Raw genomic sequence first — 25,347 nt, 5'->3', positions numbered from 1 at the left:
CTGATCAAAAGATCAAATATAAATGACACACACTTCAGTGCATCTGCAAATACTGCATGACCCCAAGCTTTTGATTGCTGTTCCCCATCATTGTGTGGGGATTATATGGAAACGTGACATTTTGTATTCCATTTTCAATAATCGTCCGTTTGAAGTGTTCGTTTGGAAATGGGTCTGATCGATTCATTATTTGTTTTATTTTGAAAAATTGATCATATTAATTTTATATCAGTCAGTAGTCTGTTGATTAAGATGTAATCTTGCATTGTTTCTTTTTCTTACAGAAATGCATGTCTCGTGATCAAGTTGATAGCAGAGATCTTGATAAAAGGAAAACTCTGCAGGTTGCTAGTACAAATAAAACTGGGGGTGGCGATGAATTTGAAAAGCAAAGGACTGCTGCTATTGCAGAGATTAGCAAGAACAAAGAGGTACTATGTAAAATTCTTGACAGATAATATTCTGTGGCTTGTTAAAATATTTATAATTTCAGGTGGAAGGGCTTCAAAAATAATTTTAAAGATGCCTTTTCAGATTCCCTGTTCCTCTCATGAGCAAGCTTAGCGTTGTGCGAGACTATCTGAGAAGATATCTAAAATAGAGCAATAGGATATAAATTGAAGATCACAGCACTTAATTTGGGGAACTGAGCTTGATTTTGAGCAGACTGAAATTACTCTAGAGAGGTATTGAGATGTCCTCCTCATGGTTTTTCAGCACATCCATTCAGTTTCCTCGTCAGGTCAAATGGTACTTAGTCCAATTCGGTTATGTATGCGGAGTACTTGACAGCCTATTTTATTCCTTGTCCTGTTTGAGATTTTACATCCAGAGTTTCTAGTTGTTTCCAACATTTTTCAATTAGCTACTCAGTCCACATCCCATCTTTTTCTGTAGCTTATCGATCGCTGATCTGGCCTTGCTTTTGACCCAGTGCCTTCACCAGAGTTCTGTTGATCCATGTTCATGGTCCTCTGTGGACATATACTTTGGCTTCTATCTCCTCTTCCTCTTCCTCACTCCCATAGATATTGGAAACAAAAGTGGATGAACCAGACAGTTGTTTTGATTATCTGTTGGTTCCTTGAGGATTCCACTGTTAGATCAGATTGGGTACTCAGTTGAATGCCAAATAGTGATTTGTTTGTGGCTGCAAAGGGTTATTATGAGTAAATCTACCTGAGTCATTGTTGATACCTGCAGTATTGTAGCCTCTGCTTGTAAATTTCAGCACTGAATCAGCTTCTTTTGACCCAGTGATAGGAAATGAGTGAAGAAGGAAAGCAGAAGAGAATATGGAGAGGTCGATAGCAATGAAACGCAGATGAATGTGGTAAGAGGAGGTCAAGAATGATGTACTAGATGCGTTGTGATGACTGGATGAGAGAAAAATGACATTAAGATACAGTAGAAGAATGATGGAATGAAGGCAGAATTATTGACAAACATGGGTGCAGTTGGGAGAGATGTCCGTGTTTGCTTATACGTACTGATACCTTACAGTGGATCAGGAGCTGAAAGTTGTTAGGGCCTCAAACCAGAGGTTTTGAAGGCTAAGTGCCGATTAATTATTTCTATTCCAGCCAGTGTGTCCAGTCATGTTAAACTAGTTATGAACAATTTCCACCCTGTCCTCAATTTTACTTGGTCTATTTCTGACACCTCCCTCCCCTTTCTCAATCTATCTGTCTCTTTCTTTGGAGTAAGCTTATTTACTGATGTCTATTATAAACCCACGGGCTCTCACAGCTACTTGGACTATACCTCTACCCACTCTGTTACTTGTCAAAACACCATACCCTTCTCTTAACTCCTCCAGGATGAGGTTTTTCATTCCAGAACGAAGGAAATTTCCTTTTTCAAAGAAAGGGGCTTCCCTTCCTCCACCATTAACGCTGCCCTCAACTGCATCTCTTCCATTTCACGCACGTTTGCTCTTATCCCATCCTCCTGCCACCCTACCAGGGATAGGGTTCCTCTTGTCCTCCTTTTCCTCCCCACCAGCTCTGCATCCAGTACATACTGTAAATTCTGGTGTATAAGCCGAGAATTTGGCCCTAAATTTTGGTCCTAAAAAGGAGGTCGGCTTATACAGAGGGTGCCATCTTTGGAAAAATGAATATATGGAAGACGGGTCGTATTTATAACCAAATAACAATTACAGCTCGGAAACAGGCCATCTCGGTCCTTCATTTATTGACTGTTTTTGAGTCAAATACAAAAGAAAATACAAACGCTTATGAAATCTACGCAAATGAAAGATCTACAAAACACATACTGTTTCTCAATTTACTTATACACACTGTTGTTGTCAAACGTTCAGAACTTGAAACTCTCACACTCTTCATTACCTGACTCTCCGAAAATCGCATCCCATTCTTCAGCAGTCACCATATCATCGTAAGGATTGTCAGTTTCTGCTTTGACATTGTCATTTGCAGCTTTACTGGTTGCCAAGTCTTCATTGTCTTCTTCCCAAAGCAAATGATCTTCAGTGCCATCCAAAGCATTGCTGATGCTGCACTTCTTGAAGGCCTTCACAATGCACTCGGCCTTCATTTCCTCCCACGATTGCACTATCCACTCGCAAACTGTAGCGAGAGATATGGCCCTCATATTTCCCGCTGGAGTGAATGACTGATTTCCAGACGTCGTCCATTCGTTCCATTGTCGACGCATGAATACATCTAGTGGCTGGAGCACAGACGTCAAACCACCGGGGATGATTGCAATGTCCGTATTTTCAGCTTTCAATGCTGCTTTTGTCTCACCTGACAAGTGCGCTTTGAACATGTCCCAGACAGGTAGCGACTTTTCCTTCTTGAAACCTTCGGGACATCGACGCCGCATCTCTCTAATCCACTTCAAGCAACCTGCTTTGTCCATCCAGCCGTGTTCTTGAACGTAAAGAACAACACCCTGTGGGAATTTTTCTTTTTTTGGGAATGTATTCTTCTTAAAAATCACCATCGGTGGTAGTTTGGTCCCATCAGCCATACACGTTAACGTGACAGTAAAATGTTGTTTCTCGTGTCCAGATGTTTTGACAAGGACTGTTTTCTCCCCGTTCTGATTGACAGTGTGGTTGCCAGTAAAATCAAAGAACATTGGTCTCTCGTCCATGTTACCAATCAGTGACAGCGGGTAAGAATGTGCCTTTCGATGCTTGATTACAAACAATTGGAAGGCCGTAATCTTATTCTCAAGGTCGCTGGGCATCTTCTGAGCAATCTTTGTTTTTTGTCTCAACGCAAGGTCATGTCTGTTTGTCAATCGGGTGCACCAACTTCGCGTAGCTTTGAAATTTTCGCTGACCTCACGGTGTTTTTTGGCCCATTTCAATGCTTGAACTCAAATCATTTCTCTGGTAACAATGTATCCAGACGATCGCTGGTGATTCACCCACCCTAAAACTTTTTCTTCCAGTTCTGGCCACTGGCATGTTTTCCTGCGGTTTGCACATTTTGTCTTTGTCATTTCCCTCAGCGTGTCCTCTGCCTTTCTCCACTCTCTCACTTGCTTCTCGCTTACACTAAACTTCTCAGCAGCTGCAGAATTATTCGTTCCTTTTGCAAAATCAACAACTTTCAGCTTGAAGCCAGCATCATATCGCATTCATTTTAATCTTTTGTACATGGTGGTCGCAAACTCAATACTGAGTACACGTACTAATCCCGCCACCGTGTTATGTTTTAACAAGATTACGATGGGCGCTAAATGGTTTCATGGGGGTACATTTCAGAGGATTCTTTACCATTGGAAACCTAATCCAAAACTTCCCCCCCTGATTTATTAAGAATTTGCTTATAATGCTCTACCATGTGTAGGCCTATTTTCTTAGCAGGTACTGGTTCACAAAATTTCCAGGTTCCGGATCTTGCAAAACTGAGTACTGGTATGTGAGATCTTGTGATCTTTTCAGGTTAAATCAAAAACCTCTACAAAAGGGGTCGGCTTATACAAAGATAACATGAAAAAGTCACTTTTTTAACCTTGAAAATGGGGTTGGCTTATACATTGGAATTTATGGTAATTCTCTGGAACTTGTCCTTGCAAGTGGAACAAGTGCTACACCTGCCCCTACACCACCTCCCTCATTACCATTCAGGGCCCCAAGCAGTCCTTTGATGTGAGGCGACACTTCACCTATGAGTCTGCTGGGGTAATATACTGTGTCCAGTGCTGCTGGTGTGGGCTCTTGGAAAAATGATGAGACCTGCTGTAGATTGGGGACCACTTCGCCGAGCACCTACGCTCCGTCCAGCAGAAGAAGTAGGATCTTCTTTCCATCCATTTTAATTTCACGTCCTTCCTTTTTCCAATATTTTTATTAAATTTCATATACACAAATACAGAATTCATAAGGGTACTTATTATAAATCAAAATAAGGTAGCACAAAATGCACTATATTTAAATCACACTGATACAATCACGTTCACCAGCAACTTTGATGTATGTTATTTGATAGGTTGTATTTCACTGAGAGCTGCTCAAAAGAAGAAAGGATCCCTCCAACAAAAAGATCCTGAAATTGTTTAATGCCTAATCTATCCCATGCTCTAAAAAACAAGTGGTCATAGATGGTTTAAAAAAAATTAGAAGAAATAGGATTAGAAAGGGAAAACCCCAGTAAACGGAAATGTTTTCTAAACTGTAGCCAGATCCTCAAAGTGTGTTTAACCACCAAACTGTCAGTTAATTTACTTAAAGAGAAAGGAAGAGAAGATCCAAGAAGAGAAATAATAGAAAATTTCATAACAGAGTTGGCTTCCAAAAAGACCCATATTGGACAATCCTCAAGATTAATATAATATAACTAGATGTTAATATGTTAATTGCCCAATAATATAACTTAAAATTGGGTAGAGCAAGGCTTCCATTCTTTTTAATTTTTTGAAGGTGGGCTTTATTTAATTGGGGTTTTCTGTTCTTCCATATTTCGGAAGAAAGAATCGAATCTAAAGAATCAAGTAAAGACAAATAAAAGCAGGTACATAAACAGGAAAAAGGTATACAGGTGTCCCCGGCTTTTCGAACGTTCGCTTTACAAAACCTCACTGTTACGAAAGATCGATATTAGTACCCTGTTTTCGCTTTCAGGAGGTGTTTTCACTGTTACGAAGAAAATCAGCCGCTCTGCCCCGGATTCGGGATGACATTGCTTAAGCACGTTGCATTGAGCAGCCGTTAGCAAGATGAGTTCTAAGGTGTCGGAAAAGCCTGACGGAGTAAGGGTGTTACCCTTAGCGTAAAACTAGACATAATTAAGCGTTTCGATCGTGGTGAACGAAGCAAGGACAAAGTGAGTTTGGCTTGTGGAAACTGACAACGATGATGTTGAAGAGGTTTTGGCATCCCATGACCAAGAACTGATAGATGAAGAGCTGATGCAATTGGAAGAGGAAAGGATAACAATCGAAACCGAATGCAGTAGCGAAATGAATGTGAAGCTACTGCGTGAGATTTCCGCTGCAATGATAAAGTACGACTTTAATTTTGAAAGGGTACGTAGGTTTAGGGGATATTTGCAGGATGGTTGGAATGCTTACAAAGAACTGTATGATAGAAAAATGCGCAGGCTCAGCGGACAAGCAAGCCTTCCACATCAGCCACAGCAGACGACGAACCTCGACCTTCGACATCGAGGCAGGCAGTTATTGGAGAATATGAGCTGCCTGCCCTGATTGACGATGAGATGACACCCCGGTGTCCCACCACCCCAACCCCCGAGCCCTGGACAGATACTGTACCGATTCGCGGAGAATGCAGCAGTAGCCAGGAGACACACAGCTCATCTTTAAGAGAAAAGCCGAAACAAACATGCTAATTAATTAGGTGCTGCCGACACATAATTGTCGGCCCAGATCAGAGGCGATGCAATCGGCAATGATCTGTGCCGACAATTACGTGCCAGGCAGCACCTAATTAATTAGCATGTTTATTTCGGCTTTTTTCTTAAAGGTATGCTGTGTGCCTCCCGGCTACTGCTGTGTTCTTCACGGCAATGTGTTGGGTCAGCGGCCTGGAGGGTGAGGGCCACTGCACCACCCAGCCTGCGACGACTCAGTCTAACACACCATCATCTGTGTGCTTGGCACTGTTTTCCCAATTCTGGTAAGTGATACTACACTGTACATACATTATTTCTATTTTATATAGGCTGTGTATTTTTACGTGTTATTTGGTAGATTTGGCAGCCTCATAGGTTACTGGAGAGTGCGTTTATGCCAACAGCCCTTGCGTGAGATTTTCTGCCGAGTGCACTTGCGTGAGGTTTTCGCTACGGAGATCTGTGCAGGCAATCGTTGTAGAGAAGTATTTCTACTTTATATAGGCTGTGTATTTATCATATCATTCTTGCTTTTACTATATGTTACTGTTATTTTAGGTCTTATTTGTTACTTGGCATGATTTGGTAGGTTATTTTTGGGTCTGCGAATGCTCACAAAATGTTCCCATATAAATAAATGGTAATTGCTTCTTCACTTTACAACATTTCGGCTTACGAACCATTTCATAGGAACGCTCTACCTTCGGATGGCAGGGAAACCTGTATAAATTTAGGTAAAATATTCATCTTATTAGAATTAATTCAACAATCAATGATAAAGAGAGAGGCGACCAATTAGAAAGTGTCTTTTTCATATAATTCATTGTTAGAAAATTTTCTTTGAATAGATCCTCATAATTCATGGTGATTGTTACACCCAAATATGTAAATTGTTATCTTACAATTTTAAAAGGAAGGTATCAAATTAATTAAAGGAAACAATTCATGCTTATGTAAATTCAATTTGTATCCTGAAAACTGACTAAAATTAGTCAGTAAAAGAAGCATAGAGGGTAAAGAAGTTGTAACATTAAATATAAAAAGCAACAAGTCATTAGCATTAAGTGAGACTTTATGAATAGTACCTTTCCTTAAGATACCGGTGATATCTTTAGACTCTTGAAAGGCAATTGCTAAAGGTCCTAATACCAAATCAAAAAGCAAAGGGCTCAGCGGACATCCTTGTCTGGTTCCACGTTGGAGTTTAATTGGTTTAGAATTCTGAAAAGTAGTAAGGACCCGAGCGAAGGAAGATAAGTAAAGTAATTTAATCCAAAGAATAAAATTGGGCCCAGAATTAAAATTTTCTAAAGTTTTAAATAGGTAATTCCATTCAGCTCGGTCAAAAGCTTTCTCCGCATCCAGAGAAATCGCACATTCCGATATTTCCTTGGATGGAAAATGAATAATATTTAACAATCGCCGTATATTAAAGTAGGAATACAGGTTTCCCCTGCCATTCCAAGGTAGAGCGTTCTTATGAAACGGTTCGTAAGCCGGAATATCGTAAAGCGAAGAAGCAATTACCATTAATTTATATGGGGAAAATTTGTGAGTGTTCGCAGACCCAAAAATAACCTACCAAATCATGCCAAATAACACACAAAACCTAAAATAACATAACATATAGTAAAAGCAGGAATGACATGATGAATACACAGCCTATATAAAGTAGAAATACTTTTCCACAATCATTGCCGCACTGTTCTCTGTAGCGAAAATCTCACGCAAGCGCTCTTGGCAGAAACACAGCGCAAGTGCCGTCGGCAAAAACACGGCGCAAGTGCTCTCCAGTAACCTTTAAGCTATGAAGCTGCCAAATCATACCAAATAACACCTAAAAATATACAGCCTATATAAAGTAGAAATAATGTATGTACAGTGTAGTATCACTTATGGGCCTCGCGCATTTTTAGATCATACAGTTCTTTGTAAGGTCTCAACCATCCTGCAAATATGCCCTAAACCGATGTATCCTTTCAAAATTAAAGTCGTATTTTATCAATGCAGTGAAAATCTCAAGCAGTTGCTTCACGTTCAGTTCCTGGATGACTTCACTTTCGGTCGGTTCGCTACTGCAGGGGTCCCCAACCTTTTTTGCACTGCGGACCGGTTTAATATTGACAATATTCTTGCGGATTGGGGTGGAGGGTTGGGTGGGGGTGGGGGTAGGGTTGCCAACGGACAAGAGTAGCAGTCAAATGCGTTGTGTTTACCGAGAGAAAGACTACAATGACCATGAAGCCTTGCGTGGGCACCAGAGCGCATGCGTCACCTGCGCATGCGTGTACCTGCTGATTTTTTTCGTTTTTGGCGATTCTGTTCGGGGGGGGGGGTGTGTTAATCACGACCGGAATATAGGTGATAAGTGGCTAATACACTCAATTTTGTTTCTAAAAGGGTTTATCTAACGAATTTAGTATTAAACACACCGCATATTTTCCTCAAATGAATATAGTGATAAGTGAATTTTCGGGAGGACAGGGGAGCTTGAAGTAAATGTTGAACGAACTTCCAGTAGAAGTGGTAGAGGCAGGTTTGATATTATCATTTAAAGAAAAATTGGATAGGTATATGGACAGGAAAGGAATGGAGGGTTTTTGGCTGAGTGCTGGTCGCTGGGACTAGGTGAGAGTAGCGTTCAGCATGGACTAGAAGGGCCGAGATGGCCTGTTTCCGTGCTGTAATTGCTATATGGTGATATAAGTACGTCAATAGCATCATAACATTTTAAGTAACATTTGGATATTAAACACACAGCACATATTTTCCCCGTATGAACATACAAAATTGCAACACACCAATATCGCTGAATCAGTGGGAGCCCTGGGCTTGTTTCCCTGCAACACGACGGTCCCATCGAAGGGTGATGGGAGACAGCGATACTCGAAGGGGGTTCCTTATGTCCAGTCTATTCCGCAGTTTAGTTTTCGTTGCATTCATTGCAGAAAACTCTTCCGCAGAGATATGTTGGAAATGGAAGCAACGTTTTCAGTGCTTTTGTGGCTGTCTGAGGACACTTAGCCTTGACTTTGATCCAGAATGCCGGCAGAGATGTTATGTCAAATATACTTTTCAGCCCGCCATCTTTTGCAAGCTCGAGGAGTTGATCTTCCTGCGCTGACGTGGACGTCGCGTGGGTCACGACCTTGGGTGCATAATGGCTCATCAGTGGGCGTGACAGGGAATGAGGAAAGGTGCAGCTGACTCATATTGCCAAATCATATTGTTTCCTTGCGGCCCGGTAGCGCATGCTTTGCGGCCTGGGGGTTGGGGACCGCTGCGCTACTGCATTCAGTTTCGATTGATATCCTTTCCTCTTCCAATTGCATCAGCTCTTCATCTATCAGTTCTTGGTCATGGGATGCCAAAACCTCTTCAATATCATCTTCGTCAACTTCCACAAGCCAAACTCACTTTGTCCTTACTTCGTTCACCACGATCGAAACGCTTAATTATGTCTAGTTTTACGCTAAGTGTAACACCCTTACGAGCTCTTTTAGGCTTTTCCGATACCTTAGAACTCATCTTGCTAACAGATGCTCAGGCACATGTTTAAGCAATGCCGGCTAGAATGCAGTTCTGAATGCAGGGGAGGAGCGGCTGCTCGGGGCGCGCGCTGCTTTTTTTTTTGCATGCTGCCTTTTTTCATAGCAGTGAAAACACCTTCTGTTTGCGAAAACAGTTAACTAATGTAGGCCTTTCGTAACAGTGAGGTTTCGTAAAGCGAACGTTCGAAAAGTGGGGGGCACCTGTATCGATTTTTAATAAATCCTCTCTGATCATCAGATATTATAGAAGGTAAAATATTCTCGAGTCTGTGGGCTAAAACTTTAGATAGGATCCTAGCATCAACATTGAGTAAAGAGATTGGTCTATATGAAGAGCATTCAGTGGGATTCTTATTTTTAAGAATAAGCGACATGGAAGCTTCATAAAAAGACTATGGCAACCTACTCATCTTGAAGGAATCAGTAAAGATAGAACATAAGTAAGGTATAAGCAATTGTGAAAAAGCCTTATAAAAATTCTCCAGAGAATCCGTCAGGTCCTGGAGATTTCCCAGAATGCAATGAACATATAGCCTCAGTGATTTCCTCCTGAGAAATAGGTTGATCCATCTGCTTTCGATTATCAACCAAAAGTCCAGGAGGATTTAATTTGTCTAAAAAATTGTTCATTGTAGTATTATCTTTAACAGAATCAAAGCTATACAGTTTAGAATAAAATTCTCTAAAAGTGTCATTTATTTCAAAATGGTCAGTTGTCAAATCACCATCGGTTTTGTGAATTTCTTTAATTTGTTGTTTAGCTGTAAAGGTCTTCAATTGATTAGCCAATAGTTTACCAGTTTTTTTTATCCATGTATATAGAATTGGTTTCTATCTTTTAAAAGTTGGTTTTCAATTGGATACGTTATAAGATAATATTTATCGTTAATTTCAATACATCTTTTGTATAGTTTGGGTCTGGTGCCAAAGCATATTTCTGGTCGAATTGTTTTAATTGATAAACTAAGTCAGTTCTCTCTCTATTAGCTTTTTTCTTAATATATGCAGTATTGGAAATAATTTGTCCTCTAATATATGCCTTCAAAGTATCCCAAATGATAAGACTAGAAGTCTCTTCCAATGCATTTTCTTCAAAAAAAAGAGTAATTTGATTCTCCAGAAATTTTAGAAAGTCCTTACCAGATAACTAAAGTTAAATTAAAACACCAGGATCTGTTTATATGAGTGAAACCAGGAAGATTTAAAGATAGAAATACAGGAGAATGGTTGGATACAGCTATTTCTTTATATTCAATGGATTGAACTAATGGAATCATTTGACTATCAATAAAAAAAAATCAATCCTGATATAGGAATGATGGACATGAGAGAAGAATGAATACTTCCTTTCTGCTAGGTAGAAAAAATGCCAGACATCAACAATATCACATTTCGTTAGAAAGGATTGAATAAATAAAGCTGATTTAGTAGGTGTGGCTGATTTAAGAGAAGAACAATCTACTACTGGGTCAAGATAACAATTAAAATCTCCTCCCATCACTAAAGAATAAAGACTCAAATCTGGCAGGAATGAAAAGAAACGCTCAGAAAATCCTGGGTCCTCCACATTGGGGACGTACACATTAGCAAATACAATTAATTTATTATCTAGTTTCCCTGACTCTATGACAAATCGCCCGTTAGAGTCAGAGGCAATTTTATGTTGAACAAAAGAAGTTGTATTGTCTATAAAAATTGAGACCCCTCGAAATTTGCTCTGAATGAAGAATGAAATTGTAAATCCTTCCACCAATTTAAAATGGCAAGCGCTGTCACAATTACGTACATGCATTTTTGTAGAAAAATAATGGGGGCCCTTAACTTTTTAATATAAGCAAAAATCTTATTCCTTTTCACAGGATAATATAACCCTTTCACATTAAAACTGAATAATTTAGTATTTCGATCCATTTTAAATGCTAATTAACAGAAAAGTTAAAAGATCTGACCATAAGTTATTTGAACCAGAGAACGAACCATAAAATAGGGTACTCAAACAGAAAATTTGGATGGTATCCGAACCCAGCTTCCAGAGAAAAAAGAAAAGAGACCCCAACCCCCTTCCCTCCCAAAGCCAAAAAGCCGGCCAAAGGACAGTCAGCATGCTAAACCCTCAAGACAACCCTCCCAAAGAAATCCTGCTGGTAAAACTCCAATCATTCAAGGTTATTATGTTCCTACAAAGACAAAACGGGCAAAAAAAGACTTAGATCAGAAATCCAAAACATAAGAGGCCGAATCTGGAGTATTGTGTTCAGTTTTGGTCACCAAATTACAGGAAGGATATTAATAAGGTTGAAAGAGTGCAGAGAAGGTTTACAAGGATGTTGCTGGGACTTGAGAAACTCAGTTACAGAGAAAGATTGAATAGGTTAGGACTTTATTCCCTGGAGCGTAGAAGAATGAGGGGAAATTTGATAGAGGTATATAAAATTATGATGGGTATAGATAGAGTGAATGCAAACAGGCTTTTTCCACTGAGGCAAGGGGAGGAAAAAACCAGAGGACATGGGTTAAGGGTGAAGGGGGAAAAGTTTACAGGGAACATTGGGGGGTGGGGGCTTCTTCACACACACAGTGGTGGGAGTGTGGAATGAACTGCCAGACAAGGTGGTAAATGCGTGTTCTTTTTTAACATTTAAGAATAAATTGGACAGATAGGTAGATGGTAGGTGTATGGAGGGATATGGTCCGTGTGCAGGTCAGTGGGACTAGGCAGAAAATGGTTCGGCACAGTCAAGAAGGACCAAAAGGCCTGTTCCTGGGCTGTAGTTTTCTGTGGTTTCTAAGGTTCATTTTAACAATTTCAGAAAAATATATAGAAAAGCCTAAAAAAAAAATCAAAGAAAATATCAAAAAACAAGATATATAAACGGTCAAAACATAAGTTTATTAAAATCTTATTCTATCCAGCATTAAAAAGATAATTGCTCTTGTAAGAGAGATAACGCAATTAATCTTCTACTTTCAAAAACTTCTGTGTGTGTTCAACCAATCCCAGCCATTTCTGCACGGCATTTTTCTGAACGATTCTAAGACGTGTGGGGAAGCAAAGGGAGGGCTTAAACCCTTTGTTATAAAGCAGCGACATGACCTCTTTATATTTAGCACGTTCAGCCATAGCCTCTGGTGTATAATCTTCCTCGAATCTGATCATCTTCCCGTTGTAATGGATCATTCCTACTCGACGGGTATGATGGATTAAAAGCTCCTTAGTATGAAATTCATGAAAACATAAAGCAACCGAGCTAGATCACTCCCCCGACGTTGGTTTGGGGGCCAATGACCAGTGGACGCAGTCCAACTTAGGCACAGATGGCAATAAATCAGGGAATAGCTGCTTAAAACTTGCAGAGGGCTCTGTGAGGTGGGCACCTTCAATTGATTCTTCAAGACCCAGAATACGTAGATTTCACTTCCCATTCCATTTCAACATGTCAGTTCATGGCCGCTTCCACTGTCATGATGGGGCCACACTCAGGTTGGAGGAACAACACCTTGTATTCCGTTTGGGTAGCCTCCAACCTGATGGCATGAATATCAATTTTTCAAACTTCTGGTAATGCCACCACCCCTCTTAAGAATTTCCCATTCCCTGTTTCCCCCTCTCAACTTCTCTCTGCCAGCCCATTGCTTCCTATGGTGTTCCTCCCCCCTTTCTTTCTTCAGTAGCCTTCTGTCCTTTCCTATTGGATTTCCCCTCTTCTCCAGCCCTGTATCTCTTTCAGCAATCAACTTCCCAGCTCTTTACTTCATCCCTCCCCCTCCAGGTTTCACCAATCACCTTGTGTTTCTCTTTCCCCTCCTCCCACCTTTTAAATCTACTCACCTTTTTTTTCTCCAGTCCTGTTGAAGTGTCTTGGCCCAAAATGTCAGCTGTACTCTTTTCCATAGATGTTGCCTGGTTCCTCCAGCATTTTGTGTACGTTGCTTGGATTTCTACTATGTGCAGATTTTCTCTTGTTTATGAACACTTTCTTTTCCCCTAACTGAAAGAGCCAGATTTGCAATTAATACCAGTTTCAAGGATCATTCAAGAAAAGTACACTTTTAAAGTGTACAAAAGCTGTACAATGAGATACAGGTTTCCCCCACCATCCGAAGGTAGAGCGTTCCTGTGAAACGGTTCGTAAGCTGAAATGTCGTAAAGTGAAGAAGCAGTTACCATTTATTTATATGGGAGAATTTTGTGAGTGTTCGCAGACCCAAAAATAACCTACCAAATTATGCCAAATAACACATAAAACCCAAAATAACAGTAACATATAGTAAAAGCAGGAATGATATGATAAATACACAGCCTATATAAAGTAGAAATACTTCTCTACAACGATTGCCTGCACAGATCTCCGTAGCAAAAATCTCACGCAAGCACTGTTGGCATAAACGCGCTCTCCAGTAACCTTTAAACTATGAAGCTGCCAAATCTACCAAATAACACGTAAAAATGCACAGCCTATATAAAGTAAAAATAATGTATGTACAGTGTAGTATCACTTACCGGAATTGGAAAAACAGCGCCAAGCACACTGATGATGGTCTGTTAGACTGAGTCATCGCAGGCTGGGTGGTGCAGTGGCCCCCACCCTCCGGGCCACCGACCCAATACATTGCTGCGAAGAACACAGCAGTAGCCGGGAGGCACACAGCACATCATTAAGAAAAAAGCCGAAATAAACATGCTAATTAATTAGGTCGGCGCAGATCAGGGGCAATTGCCGATTGCATTGCCTCTGATCTGGGCCGATAATTACGTGCTAGGCGGCACCTAATTAACTAGCATGTTTGTTTCGGCTTTTTTCTTAGAGATGTGCTGTGTGCCTCCCAGCTACCGCAGCATTCTTCGCGAATCAGTACGGTATCTGTCCGGGGCCCGGGTGTTGGGGTGGTGGGACACGGGGGTGTCATCTCATTGTCGATCAGGGCAGGCAGCTCATCTTCTCCTATGGCTGCCTGCCTCGATGTCGAAGGTGGAGGTTCGTCGTCTGCTGTGGCTGATGTGGAAAGCTTGCTTGACTGCTGAGCCTCGCGCATTTTTCTATCATACAGTTGTTTGTAAGCACTCAGACCATCCTGCAAATATCCCCTAAACCTACGTATCTTTTCAAAATTAAAGTATTTTATCATTGCAGCGAAAATGTCACGCAGTTGCTTCATTTTCTGCATTCGGTTTCAATTGTTATCCTTTCCTCTTCCAATTGCATCAGCTCTTCATCTATCAGTTCTTGTTCATGGGATGCCAAAACCTCTTCAACATCATCGTTGTCAGTTCCCACAAGCCAAACTCACTTTGTCCTTGCTTCAATCACCACGATCGAAATGCTTAATTATGTCTAGTTTTACGCTAAGTGTAACACCCTTACTCTTCAGGCTTTTCCGACACCTTAGAACTCATCTTGCTAACGGCTGCTCAATGCAACGTGTTTAAGCAGTGCCGTTCCGAATCCAGGTCAGAGCAGCTGCTCAGGGTGCGCGCTGCTTTTTATCGCGCGCTGATTTTCTTCGTAACAGTGAAAACACCTTCTGAAAGCGAAAACAGGGTACTAATGTAGGTCTTTCGTAACAGTGAGGGTTCAAAAAGCGGGGGACACCTGTACTGTAATTGCTGGAAATCAGAATTCAGGCAGCATCTGCAAAGGACAATGTAGATCATGATTTGTATCAGTAACCTTGCATAAGAATTAATGAAAGGTCAGAACTGAACAATGCTGGAGTAATTCAACATATCAAGTAGCATCTGTGGTGGGGTAGGGTTGTCATTATTTCAGGTCAAGACCATTAGATCAGGATTGAGTTTAGAAAGGGAGGAGGGCTTGTAGAATGAGTAAAGGGGAGGGATGAGGTGGGCTGATAGGTGATGGAAGGATAAGAAAAGGTGAATAATGGTGGGTGGGATGAGAGAGGAAGGGTGGGATGGAGCTGGACACCAATGTCAAGTAGATGGGAGATGTTACAGACAAGGTGGAGACGAGCTGGAAGGTGAAGGCACTGATACAAAGGCTAAAACTAGAAGCTGAGATGCATGAAAGTTGATAATGGGAATCACTAAGGGAGGGATGAAGGATGGATGGAACCAGATTTGGGGGAGAGGGTGGGGTGGGAAGGAATTTGATGGATGACATATGTGGGTACAAGGTGGATGGAGAGTGGTTTGGAAATGGGTGATGGTTGTTGTGAACAGGAGTTTGGGAAAATGAACAAAAAAAGCGAGTAGTTGTTCTGGAGTTAGGGTGAGGATGGGCTGCACAGGAGGTAAATTACTTGAGAATGGAAGATACAATGATCTGAACATGGATTGTGGACTTCACAGGCACAAAATAAGACGTTTAATTTGCACTGGGCTTCACCTTGGCAGTGGAAAAAGCTGAGGATAGAGGTGTAAGTGTGGGAGGAGGAAGAGGAGTTGAAATGGCATGGAACAGGGAGCTCAGGACATCCACTGCAAATGGCACAGGTGTTCTGCAAATCATTCGTTTTTTCTATTCTTGGTCTTGCCAGTATAGAAGATACCACATGTGCAAGTTCATCAGTGCAAAATATTGACTTCTTCTCTCTTCACAGAAACTGCCTCAAGTTAATTTTTTTAATTTCAGATGTCCAATATGTACTTTTCAACATCTCCAATGTTCCTTATGTATATCTAAGTTGCTTTCCCTTTGGTTATTATTAGGAATAGTTCAGTGATAACTAAAAACCCATGAGATAGAAGCAAATTCTAAAGGCAGCAACCTATATTATTCTGGGGGAAAAATACTGAAAAAAAAAGCAGCTTAGTGTGCTCTTTGTTTTAGTAAGATGTTAGTTTACAGTTCTTGAGGGCAAAATTTCCAACTGCAGTAGATCAGAAAGCTGGATGAATTTCCCTGCTGTTCACCTTGTAACCAATATACATTGCAGTGTCTATTTGACTTTTGAATATTGTAACTTCACACACTTATTCATTCCAAGCAAGCAAAATTGGGAAAGAGCTTTTTACTGAGATTGTATTTCAAAGAATCTGGTAACCCACTGTGCCTGTGCCAGTTTTGTTCTGTTTAAAGAATTCTTTAAAACTGCTATCGTGATACCACCAGACCTGGTCCTCCAATATATTCAGCAGTAGAAATGGACAAGGAACTCCTTTGGAATGGGGTTTGCTGGTGCCAGCGGGGCAAAAGCATGAGTTCCGCTTGTCATATTGTGACTTTGTATTCTAGAAGTGGTCTTCGGAGTTTTGAAATCCATCATTGAAATAAAACTACTTTAGTAAATTAAATTCAGCAAATTAAGTAGCTTCAATTGTTTCAAAAGTGCTTGATTGAGATTCACTTAATTTGAGCATGGAATAGTTTTGAGTCCATCTTTTTGATCTATGTTCTTTATTGCTTCATTTTAATGGTTGAAATTATGCAGCATAGAACTAATGGTCAAAATTTCAAGTGGCATTTTTAAAATCCTGCACTTTCTCAAATCTACATCGGAGTATGGTCATGAGAAGGGGACTTCTGCAAACTAATTCCCTCCTGTTGTAATCAAGGCGAAGACATTTGGTGGTGGGAACAATGCCCGGAGCAATTTAAACTCAAGTGGTGTCGGTAACAGAAGCAAGGATACCTTTCAGAAGAACAAAGAGGAAAGAAGTCAAAGAGTGGATGGGAAACCTGAAGGAGTATATCGAGAATTGGTAAGGCCTTTAGGTTTCATTTTTTATGTAAAAGTTGTACAAAATTTTGGTTTTGTTTTAAGCATGAGTTGTTTGCCTCCTAAAATATCTTTTAATGCCTCTAAAGAGGTGGGATTTCAACAAATTATGAAATCGCGTTTTTGAACTTGATACCTACCCTCTGCTGTTGGCTGAAGACTGATACCAAACTCCATGCTAGAAAATCGTGAAATTGTTTGTCCTGAATGAAGCGTATCTCTGAACAAGGGATCTAACGTTTCAATAGGTTTCAATTTAATGTCAGAAATGTGTACAATATAGATCCTGAAATTCTTTTACTTCACAACCATCCACGAAAACAGAGGAGTGCCCCAAAGAATGATTGATAGTTATATGTTAGAACCCTAAATCCCCCCCAACTCCCCCCTCCCAGGCACAAGGAGCAGCAAGGCAACGACCCTCTCTCCCCCACCAAGCACTCAAACATGCAGCAAAGCATCAATAAAGACACAGACTTGCAGTACCCAAAAGACTACTCGTTCACTCGGTAACACGCGCGCTGTCCCTCTCTGTCTCCCCCTCTCATACATAAGGGAAGAAGAGGTGTCCCTGTTTCTCAGTGACAGGGGAGATGTAACAAAGACTTCACTGATTTATGATGTTACAAGTCTGTTGCATCACTTTTTCCAAACTCTGCCCAGAGAGTTGGCCCCATAAAGGCTCAGGTCTCTGAACACACTGCCCACAGCAGCTAACCTGCTGCTCCCAAAGTTCTGTGTTTTCCTGGCCTAGAATCAGCCAGTCTCCAGTGCCACAAAAATCTGGCACCCTGAATGTGCGCTCGTCTTCCAGGCTAGTCTTTAAGTACACTCTGAAATGGTCTAGCAAATCCTGTGACTAAAGGACTATTAGCATTAGGCATTTAATGGTCTGGATCATGAGGCTGTAATCTGTGAATAAATGAGAAAAAGTATATATTTACATTAATGGATGGTAAGCTGGAGAAGTGTGTCCAATTTTTAATTCAGGCCATTAAATGATTTTGGAGAAGAGATAGAAATGCTAAGTTACGAAAGCTTTGGTTTAAAAAAAATGGATTCAGTAATGTTTTGGAGAATGAATTATTATATCCCTATCTAATAGACGATCTGTGACAATGATAATCCGAACTGTCTTGTAGGTAGCATAACAATTCAAAACTGTCAGTAATATTGAAACTGAGGAACTATCTGGTATTGATTCAGGGAATGAGCCTTGAATGATCGTACAAAATCTTTATCCTTCTCACTGATATCTTTTAACTCGAGCTGAAATTGGGACAATTGTGATGGACAGGTCAACAAGCGTTCGGTATGGTTATACTCTTAGAATCATATTGTTTCTGGTTTCTTCCCATCAGTGGTACGATATACCTGGAAATCATGGCATAAGGGCATTCAGGGGAGGGAGTTCTCTTATGCTAAAAGTTTATTCAAGACCGCACGCGCTAATTGCATTGGTTTAAATATGACCAAGAAAATAGTTAAAAGTTTTGCATTGTGATTGAGGAACTGATATTCCTCCATATTAATCTGAATTGGGATAAAACATCGAAGGCATAGAATGTATTCTTCAGCAAATAAGATATATTTTTAAACCTGCTAGTTAGAAGTTGTATGTGATTTTTGTTTTTCATATGTTCTATTTCTTAATGTGCATGTATCTGGAAACCAGAGATTTGTTTGAGGCATTTATCACTTCAAAGGCTATTTGTTCAGATTTTTATTTATGTAAGGATTTTGAAACATGGTTAATGAACAAACATAGAAATTTTCAAGAAAATGCCATGCCTATCCTTGTGCCCATCTGTTCCTTTGTTTATTAAAAAAATTACCTCTTTAAAAAACATATTTGATGGAACTTAAGACCTCCTCCCTCATTTGTCTTATTTTTAAACAGTAGTCCATAGTTTAAGACTCTCCCTAAAGGAAACATCCACAACTCACGATCTTATTTCAACTAAGTTCCCTCTCACTCTTCAAAACTGCAACTGATACGAACTTAACCTGTCTAATCATTCCTCAAAAAATCTGCCTATTTCAGGTATCAGTCAAAAAAAAAGTGAATTACTTCCAAAGGATTAACACCTTTCTATACTGCATTAATCTGGACCGCTGAGACAGCCAATGTTATACATTGCTCTTGATATCATCATATCAATGCCTTCGGGTAGATGGAGCTCGTCAGCCTGGGAAGGCAGTCCATCTAAGAGAGGGAAAACTCTTGTTTTCAAACCTCCGCTGCCTTGCGGCCATCCCCACTCATGGGAAAGGCTTTGGGAGTAAACCCTGAGGACAAATCCGGAGCTGGAGTCCCTAAGGCAGTCTGATGTTGCCTTCAACCTCATTCTGGCAACTCCTGCGACGACACTGGTGCCAAGCTGTATCGGCCCTTGCCCTTCCGTTGGACAACATCAGTGTAGTGGAGAGGGGAGACTTGCTGCATGGGCAACTGCTGGTCTTCCATACAGCCTTGCCCAGGCCTGCGCCCTGGAGAGGACACTCCAGTATTGCCTCATCACAACGGCACAGAGACTTTCCAGGCTCAGATCCATGGTCTCGTGAGACTCATGGATGCAATCAATGGCTCATATAACTGCTTTCTGTATTGTGTTCCATTAGTTTTATCATTTGCCTTGCCTGAATACCAGCTTGCACTGGGACAGCCAGATAGATCTGCTTCTTGGAGCCCTATAATTTCATTTCTGGATGAGCACCGTTAGCATGGCGCTATTACAACTCTGCAATCCCGTGTAAGAGGGTTCGTGTGTTCTTTCTGAGAGCATGTGGGTTTCCTCTGGGTGCCCTGATTTCCTCTCACAGATGAAATGTGTATTGGTTAGTAGGTTAATTGGTCATTGTTAATTGTCCGGTGATTAGGGTAGGGTTAAGTAGGTGGGTTACTGGGTGGTGGGGCTCATTTAGCTGGAAAGGCCTATTCTGCCTGAATCTTTAAATAAATAAGGTGATATGCAGCTTTTTTGGCTTTTGTCCTGCCAAAGTAGACTTGTGAATCTGTTGGGATCATTCTGCCTCCCCTCCTACCTTTTTGTTTGATCTACTCTTCTTTTTTGAGGGGTCTCGGCTCGAAATGTTGACTGTTTACTCTTTTCCATAGATGCTGCTTGTCCTGCTGAAATCCTCCAGCATTTTGTGTATGTTGCCTTGATTTTTCAGCAGGTCAGACAGCATCCATGAAAGTAATCAGTTAACGTTTCGGGCTGAGACCATTCTTCAGGACCGGAAAGGAAGGAGATGCCAAAATAAAAAGGTGGGGGAAGGGAAGAAGGATAGCGAGAAGTGATGGGTGAAAAACCGGGTGGGTAGGAGAGGTAGAGGGCTGGAGAGAAAGGAATATGATAGAGGCAAGAAAACCAAACGATAAATGGAAGGAGGAGGGGCACCAGAGGTGATTGGCAGGTAAGGAGAGGTAAGAGATAACAGTGGGGAACAGACATTGCTGCGGTCTGTGAGGAGTTTGTACATTCTCCTCATGACAGAGTTTCCTCTGGGTGCTCCAGTTTCCTCCCACAGTCTAAAGATGTACTGGTTGGTAAGTTAGTTTGTCATTGTAAATTGTCCTGTGATTCGGTGAGTTTTAAATTGGGGGTTGCTGGGTGGTGCGGCTTGAAGGGCCTACTCCAGACTGTATCTCAATAAATAAAATACATCAATTTTAAATATTATGAGTTACTATTTTAGCTCTGGATGTGCATACTGGAAATCTTTGAAATGTCATTTGTTGCAAGAAATTTTAAAATACCCAATTAAATGCAATTTTGTTCAAAGATTGATTGATGAAAATATTGCAAATTCTTTTGGATGCCTGCGCAATTTGAAAGAATTCAGGTTACTTAAATATGCAAGCTAACATGGTTTCTGAAGGTAGTTGTTTGACTTTGATTATTCTGAAAATGCCTAATGATGATTGATATTTCGAATAGTTTCCTTTAACACTTGGAATGATTAAGGGTTTGAATGAGAGAAGCAGTTTTACAGAGTTCAAGAGATGAGTAGACCTCCAGCATTTTCAGAAACTAAATTATTTTGTGCATGGAGTAGCTATGCATCTGAGATGTGTTGCAACACACAGTGCTGGAGGGACTCAGCAGTCAGGCAGCATCTGTGGAAATGAATAAATAGTTGACAGGTCTATTCTGAATTTGAGTTTGTTTTCATTTAGGGAAATTAGACAGAATTTCTAGATGTATTAGTATGAAGCATTTCCTGTTTTGCCTGATGGAATTAGCTTGCTTGGTAGTTAGGTTTCTTAAGGCATCGTATGCTTGTATCTTAACCTTCAACTTTAACAACTTGGATAACTTTCCTAAAACTCATTTAAAAGATTTGTTTTAAATAAGCTTATCTATCAAATGCACTAAGTAGTTGAAACACAGTGCAGTGGAGTTGCATTTATTGAACAATATGGAGAAGTACAGTAATTGTTTATCACTCAGTGTAGTCTTCGCTGTTGCACTAAGTAGTCAAAACAGTACAGTGGAGATGCATTTATTGAACAATATGGGGAAGTACAGTAATTGTATATCACTTAATGTAGTCTTCGCTGTTGCACTAAGTAGTCAAAACACTACAGTGGAGATGCATTTATTGAACAATATGGAGAAGTACAGTAATTGTATATCACTTAATGTAGTCTTCGCTGTTGCACTAAGTAGTCAAAACACTACAGTGGAGATGCATTTATTGAACAATATGGAGAAGTACAGTAATTGTATATCACTTAATGTAGTCTTCGCTGTTGCACTAAGTAGTTAAAACAGTACAGTGGAGATGCATTTATTGAACAATATGGAGAAGTACAGTAATTGTTTATCACTCAGTGTAGTCTTCGCTGTTGCAGGTTGATGAGCGAGCTCTGCAGCACATAATTGAAATGGGTTTCAGCAAGGAGGAAGCAAGACAAGCTTTGATGGAGCACAGCAATAGTTTGGAAAATGCATTGAATTTTCTTCTCAACAGCAGCAAACCACAACCTCCTGTGCATAACCCTGTGAGAGGTAAGATCAAACAAATTGTTTACAGTTTGACTCGAATTTCCTTAATTTCTGAATCTCCACTATAAAATTGAGCATATATCGTAGTCTTTAATTTTTTTTAAAGCTATTTCTTCAGTGCAGCTGCATATGGTTGTATTTACTGTCAATGTTAAGGGTACCATGCCTAGCTCTTCTAATATTTACCTTTTACAATCTTTGATTGTGAAGTTTTCAGAGAATCATGGTGTACAGCACAAATATTCACAACTAGACAATTTTTATTGCTGATTGAATTGCTAGGAGTATTTAATTTTTTTTGCTTTGTATTGTTTCTGCTTTTGCACTTGATGTACATCCTATATTTTTATTTGAAACTGTTGAAAAATTGGTGGCACTATGGCACAGCTAGTAGAAGTGCTTCATTATGGTACAAGAGGCTTAGGGTTCAGTCCTTACTTTGGGTGCTCTCAGTCTAGAGTTTGAACATTCTTCATCGGCCTGTGTGAGGCTGCTCTAGTTTTCTGTCATTCCAATGATGTTAGGCTGGTGTGTTAATTAACTACTTTTCATTGCCCCTTGTGTGTGGGTGAGTGGTAGAATCTGAGGCAAATTGATAAGGATGTGGGGTGATCTAAAAATCAATAAATTGAACCAATGCAGGATTGGTGTAAATGGGTTGTTGACAGTCAGTATGCAGTTGGCAGTCTGGAGGCCATATTTCGATGCTGTATTTCTGTGATGAAATGAAAATCAAATTCAGTTTGCGGTTTCATTGAGAGTACCTGCACCGTGAATATTTGCTTTTAATCTGGGAGTAGAAAGATTACTGGTTTATGAACTGTAACAACAAATTATAGGAAAAGGATAGTCAAGAATATTGAACATGTTACAAGTCATTTAAAACAAAATACCAGGATACAAGTTCCAAGTTTAGGTATGATTGTATTTTAAATGTTAAGTCTCTTGCAAATTACTAAAATTAGAATCTAATGAGCAGATTTGATCTAAAATTGTATACATACTATCCATACTTTCTGGTAAAGGCTGGTGTTCTCCTTGAATATCAATATTTCAATGAAAACCCTGCTATATTCTTAACAATTGGTATAAAATGTATTTCTGAACACGTAAGGGATAAATTGTGCACAGTGATTTAAGCTATATTAGAGCTGAGAAGTTAGGAAATTGGAAAAAGCTGCTGTGTTAACTTTCAGCACTTCTCTAGAAACTTACATCTTTGAAGGTAAGTAGACGAAGTAACTGCAGAAATGGTTTAGTTGTGGAGTATGTGTTATCATACGTCCAGGTTCTTTTGTGAACTCTTGTGTTCAACATATTCCTTCACAGAAGAGAAGTAATTGGATTAAGAATGGTGTTTTGGGCTCATCAAATTATTAATGTCTTGGATAAAACTGCTTAATTTTTGAAGGAGCTTTGTTCAAACAAGCATTTCGGACTTTGGTCACGACTGATTTCTGAGACATGAAGGAATCCTAATGCAAAAATCTGTAAAGTGCTGTAGTGCAGGGGTCCCCAACCTTTTTTGCACCGCAGACTGGCCAAGAGTAGCAGTCAAATACATTGTGTTTACCCCGAGAAAGACTACCATGACCATGAAGTCTTGGGCGGGCACCTGTGTGTGCATGCGTGTACATACTGATTTTTTTTTTCTACACATCGTTTTTGGCGATTCTGTTTGGGGGGACAGGGTGTTAATCACAACCAGAATATAGGTGATAAGTGGCTAATACACTCAATTTAGTTTCTAAAAGGATTTATCTAACGAATTTAATATTAAACACACAGAGCATATTTTCCTCGCTTGAATATAGTGATAAGTGAATTATTGGGGAGCTTGAAGTAAGTGTTGAACGAACTTCAGTGGAAGTGGTAGAGGCAGGTTCGATATTATTATTTAAAGAAAAATTGGACAGGTATATGGACAGGAAAGGAATGGAAAGTTATGGGCTGAGTGCAGGTCGGTGGGACAAGGTGAGAGTAGCGTTCGGCACTGACTAGAAGGGCAGAAGTGGCCTGTTTCCATGCTGTATTTGTTATATGGTTATATAAGTCACTTACAAGTCAATAGCATTTTAAGTAACGTTTGGATATTAAACACAGCACATATTTTCCCTGTATGAACATATAAAATGATTGCAACACACCAATATCGCTGAATCAGTGGGAGCCCTGGGCTTGTTTCCCTGCAACAAGACGGTGCCATTGAGGGGTGATGGGAGACAGTGATACTCGAAGGGGGTTCCTTATGTCCAGTCTATTCCGCGATTTAGTTTTCGTTGCATCCATTGCAGAGATATGTTAGAAATGGAAGCAACGTTTTCAGTGCTTTCGTGGCTGTCTCAGGATATTTAGCCTTGACATTGATCCAGAATGCTGGCAGAGATGTTCTGTCAAACATACTTTTCAGCCTGCCGTCATTTGCAAGCTCGAGGAGTTGATCTCCTTCCCGCGCTGACATGGATGACGCGCGGGTAATGACCTCGCGTGCATTCAAGCTCAACAGTGGCCATGATAGGGAATGAGGAAAGGTGCAGCTGATTCATATCGCCAAATCATATTGTTTCCTCGTGGCCCGGTAGCGCATGCTTTGCAGCCCGGTGGTTGGGGACCGCTGCTCTAGTGCATACTGGTAACGTTTTTTTATATGATGAAGAGTTAAGTAAGACTGGCAAATGCAGTGACTTCATGAAGTAAATATTGAATACGAATAGAGATTCACAAAATTAAATACATTAGGAAAGAAGTTCAGGGTGAATATCAGAAGATCTTAAATGATTCAGCTGTTGAAATGACTTTCCAAATAACGGGGGAAAGCGGTAGCTGTTGATTAACAGCAGGGAGATGTGGATTATAGAACTTTTACAAAATGGTTTTGATCCTTAATACTTACAGTAGATAATCCCAAAAGTTGCATGAAAGCAAGCAAAATTGAGGTAGATGTAAACTTAACCACTTTACTACTATTGTATGAGTAAGTCGAATGCAAAGTTAAATATTAGCTATTGATAAAGAAAATTAAATATGAGGATAGGTGACAGTTCATGTGTATTTGAGGGTGATGACTTGTTATGTATCTTTATTAAATCGCAAGGATCTCTGATGAATGTAGGTGAAATTAGTAAATGCTTGCAGTTGGATTATGTATCTATTGGACATTTTCTGATTAATGATTTGGTGTTCTGAGACACCAAATTAAAAAATATAGAGGTAAAGACCTCGTATATGCTTTCACTTGGATTAGATGTAAACATACATTGAGTTTAATGT

The 25,347-nt window shown here is 40.1% G+C and overlaps 1 protein-coding gene across 3 annotated transcripts in view; it reads left to right on the top strand.

Annotated features, from left to right (window-relative positions):
* tdrd3 (tudor domain containing 3) overlaps positions 1-25,347 on the top strand; it is a 106,867-nt gene that overhangs the window by 47,037 nt on the left and 34,483 nt on the right. For all 3 annotated transcript variants that reach the window (XR_011886598.1, XM_072263479.1, XM_072263480.1), the window contains exons 7-9: positions 285-431; positions 16,899-17,045; positions 21,924-22,080. Coding sequence is in view for 2 of the 3 variants with exons in the window: in XM_072263479.1 (XP_072119580.1) it covers positions 285-431; positions 16,899-17,045; positions 21,924-22,080 (451 nt within the window). In the remaining variant the exon portion in view is untranslated. The remainder of the gene's footprint in view (positions 1-284; positions 432-16,898; positions 17,046-21,923; positions 22,081-25,347) is intronic.

The sequence above is a fragment of the Mobula birostris genome, chromosome 7 (assembly GCF_030028105.1).
Source record: "Mobula birostris isolate sMobBir1 chromosome 7, sMobBir1.hap1, whole genome shotgun sequence".
Classification (NCBI taxonomy): Eukaryota; Metazoa; Chordata; class Chondrichthyes; order Myliobatiformes; family Myliobatidae; genus Mobula; species Mobula birostris.
This window is presented reverse-complemented; position numbering and strand designations above follow the sequence as displayed.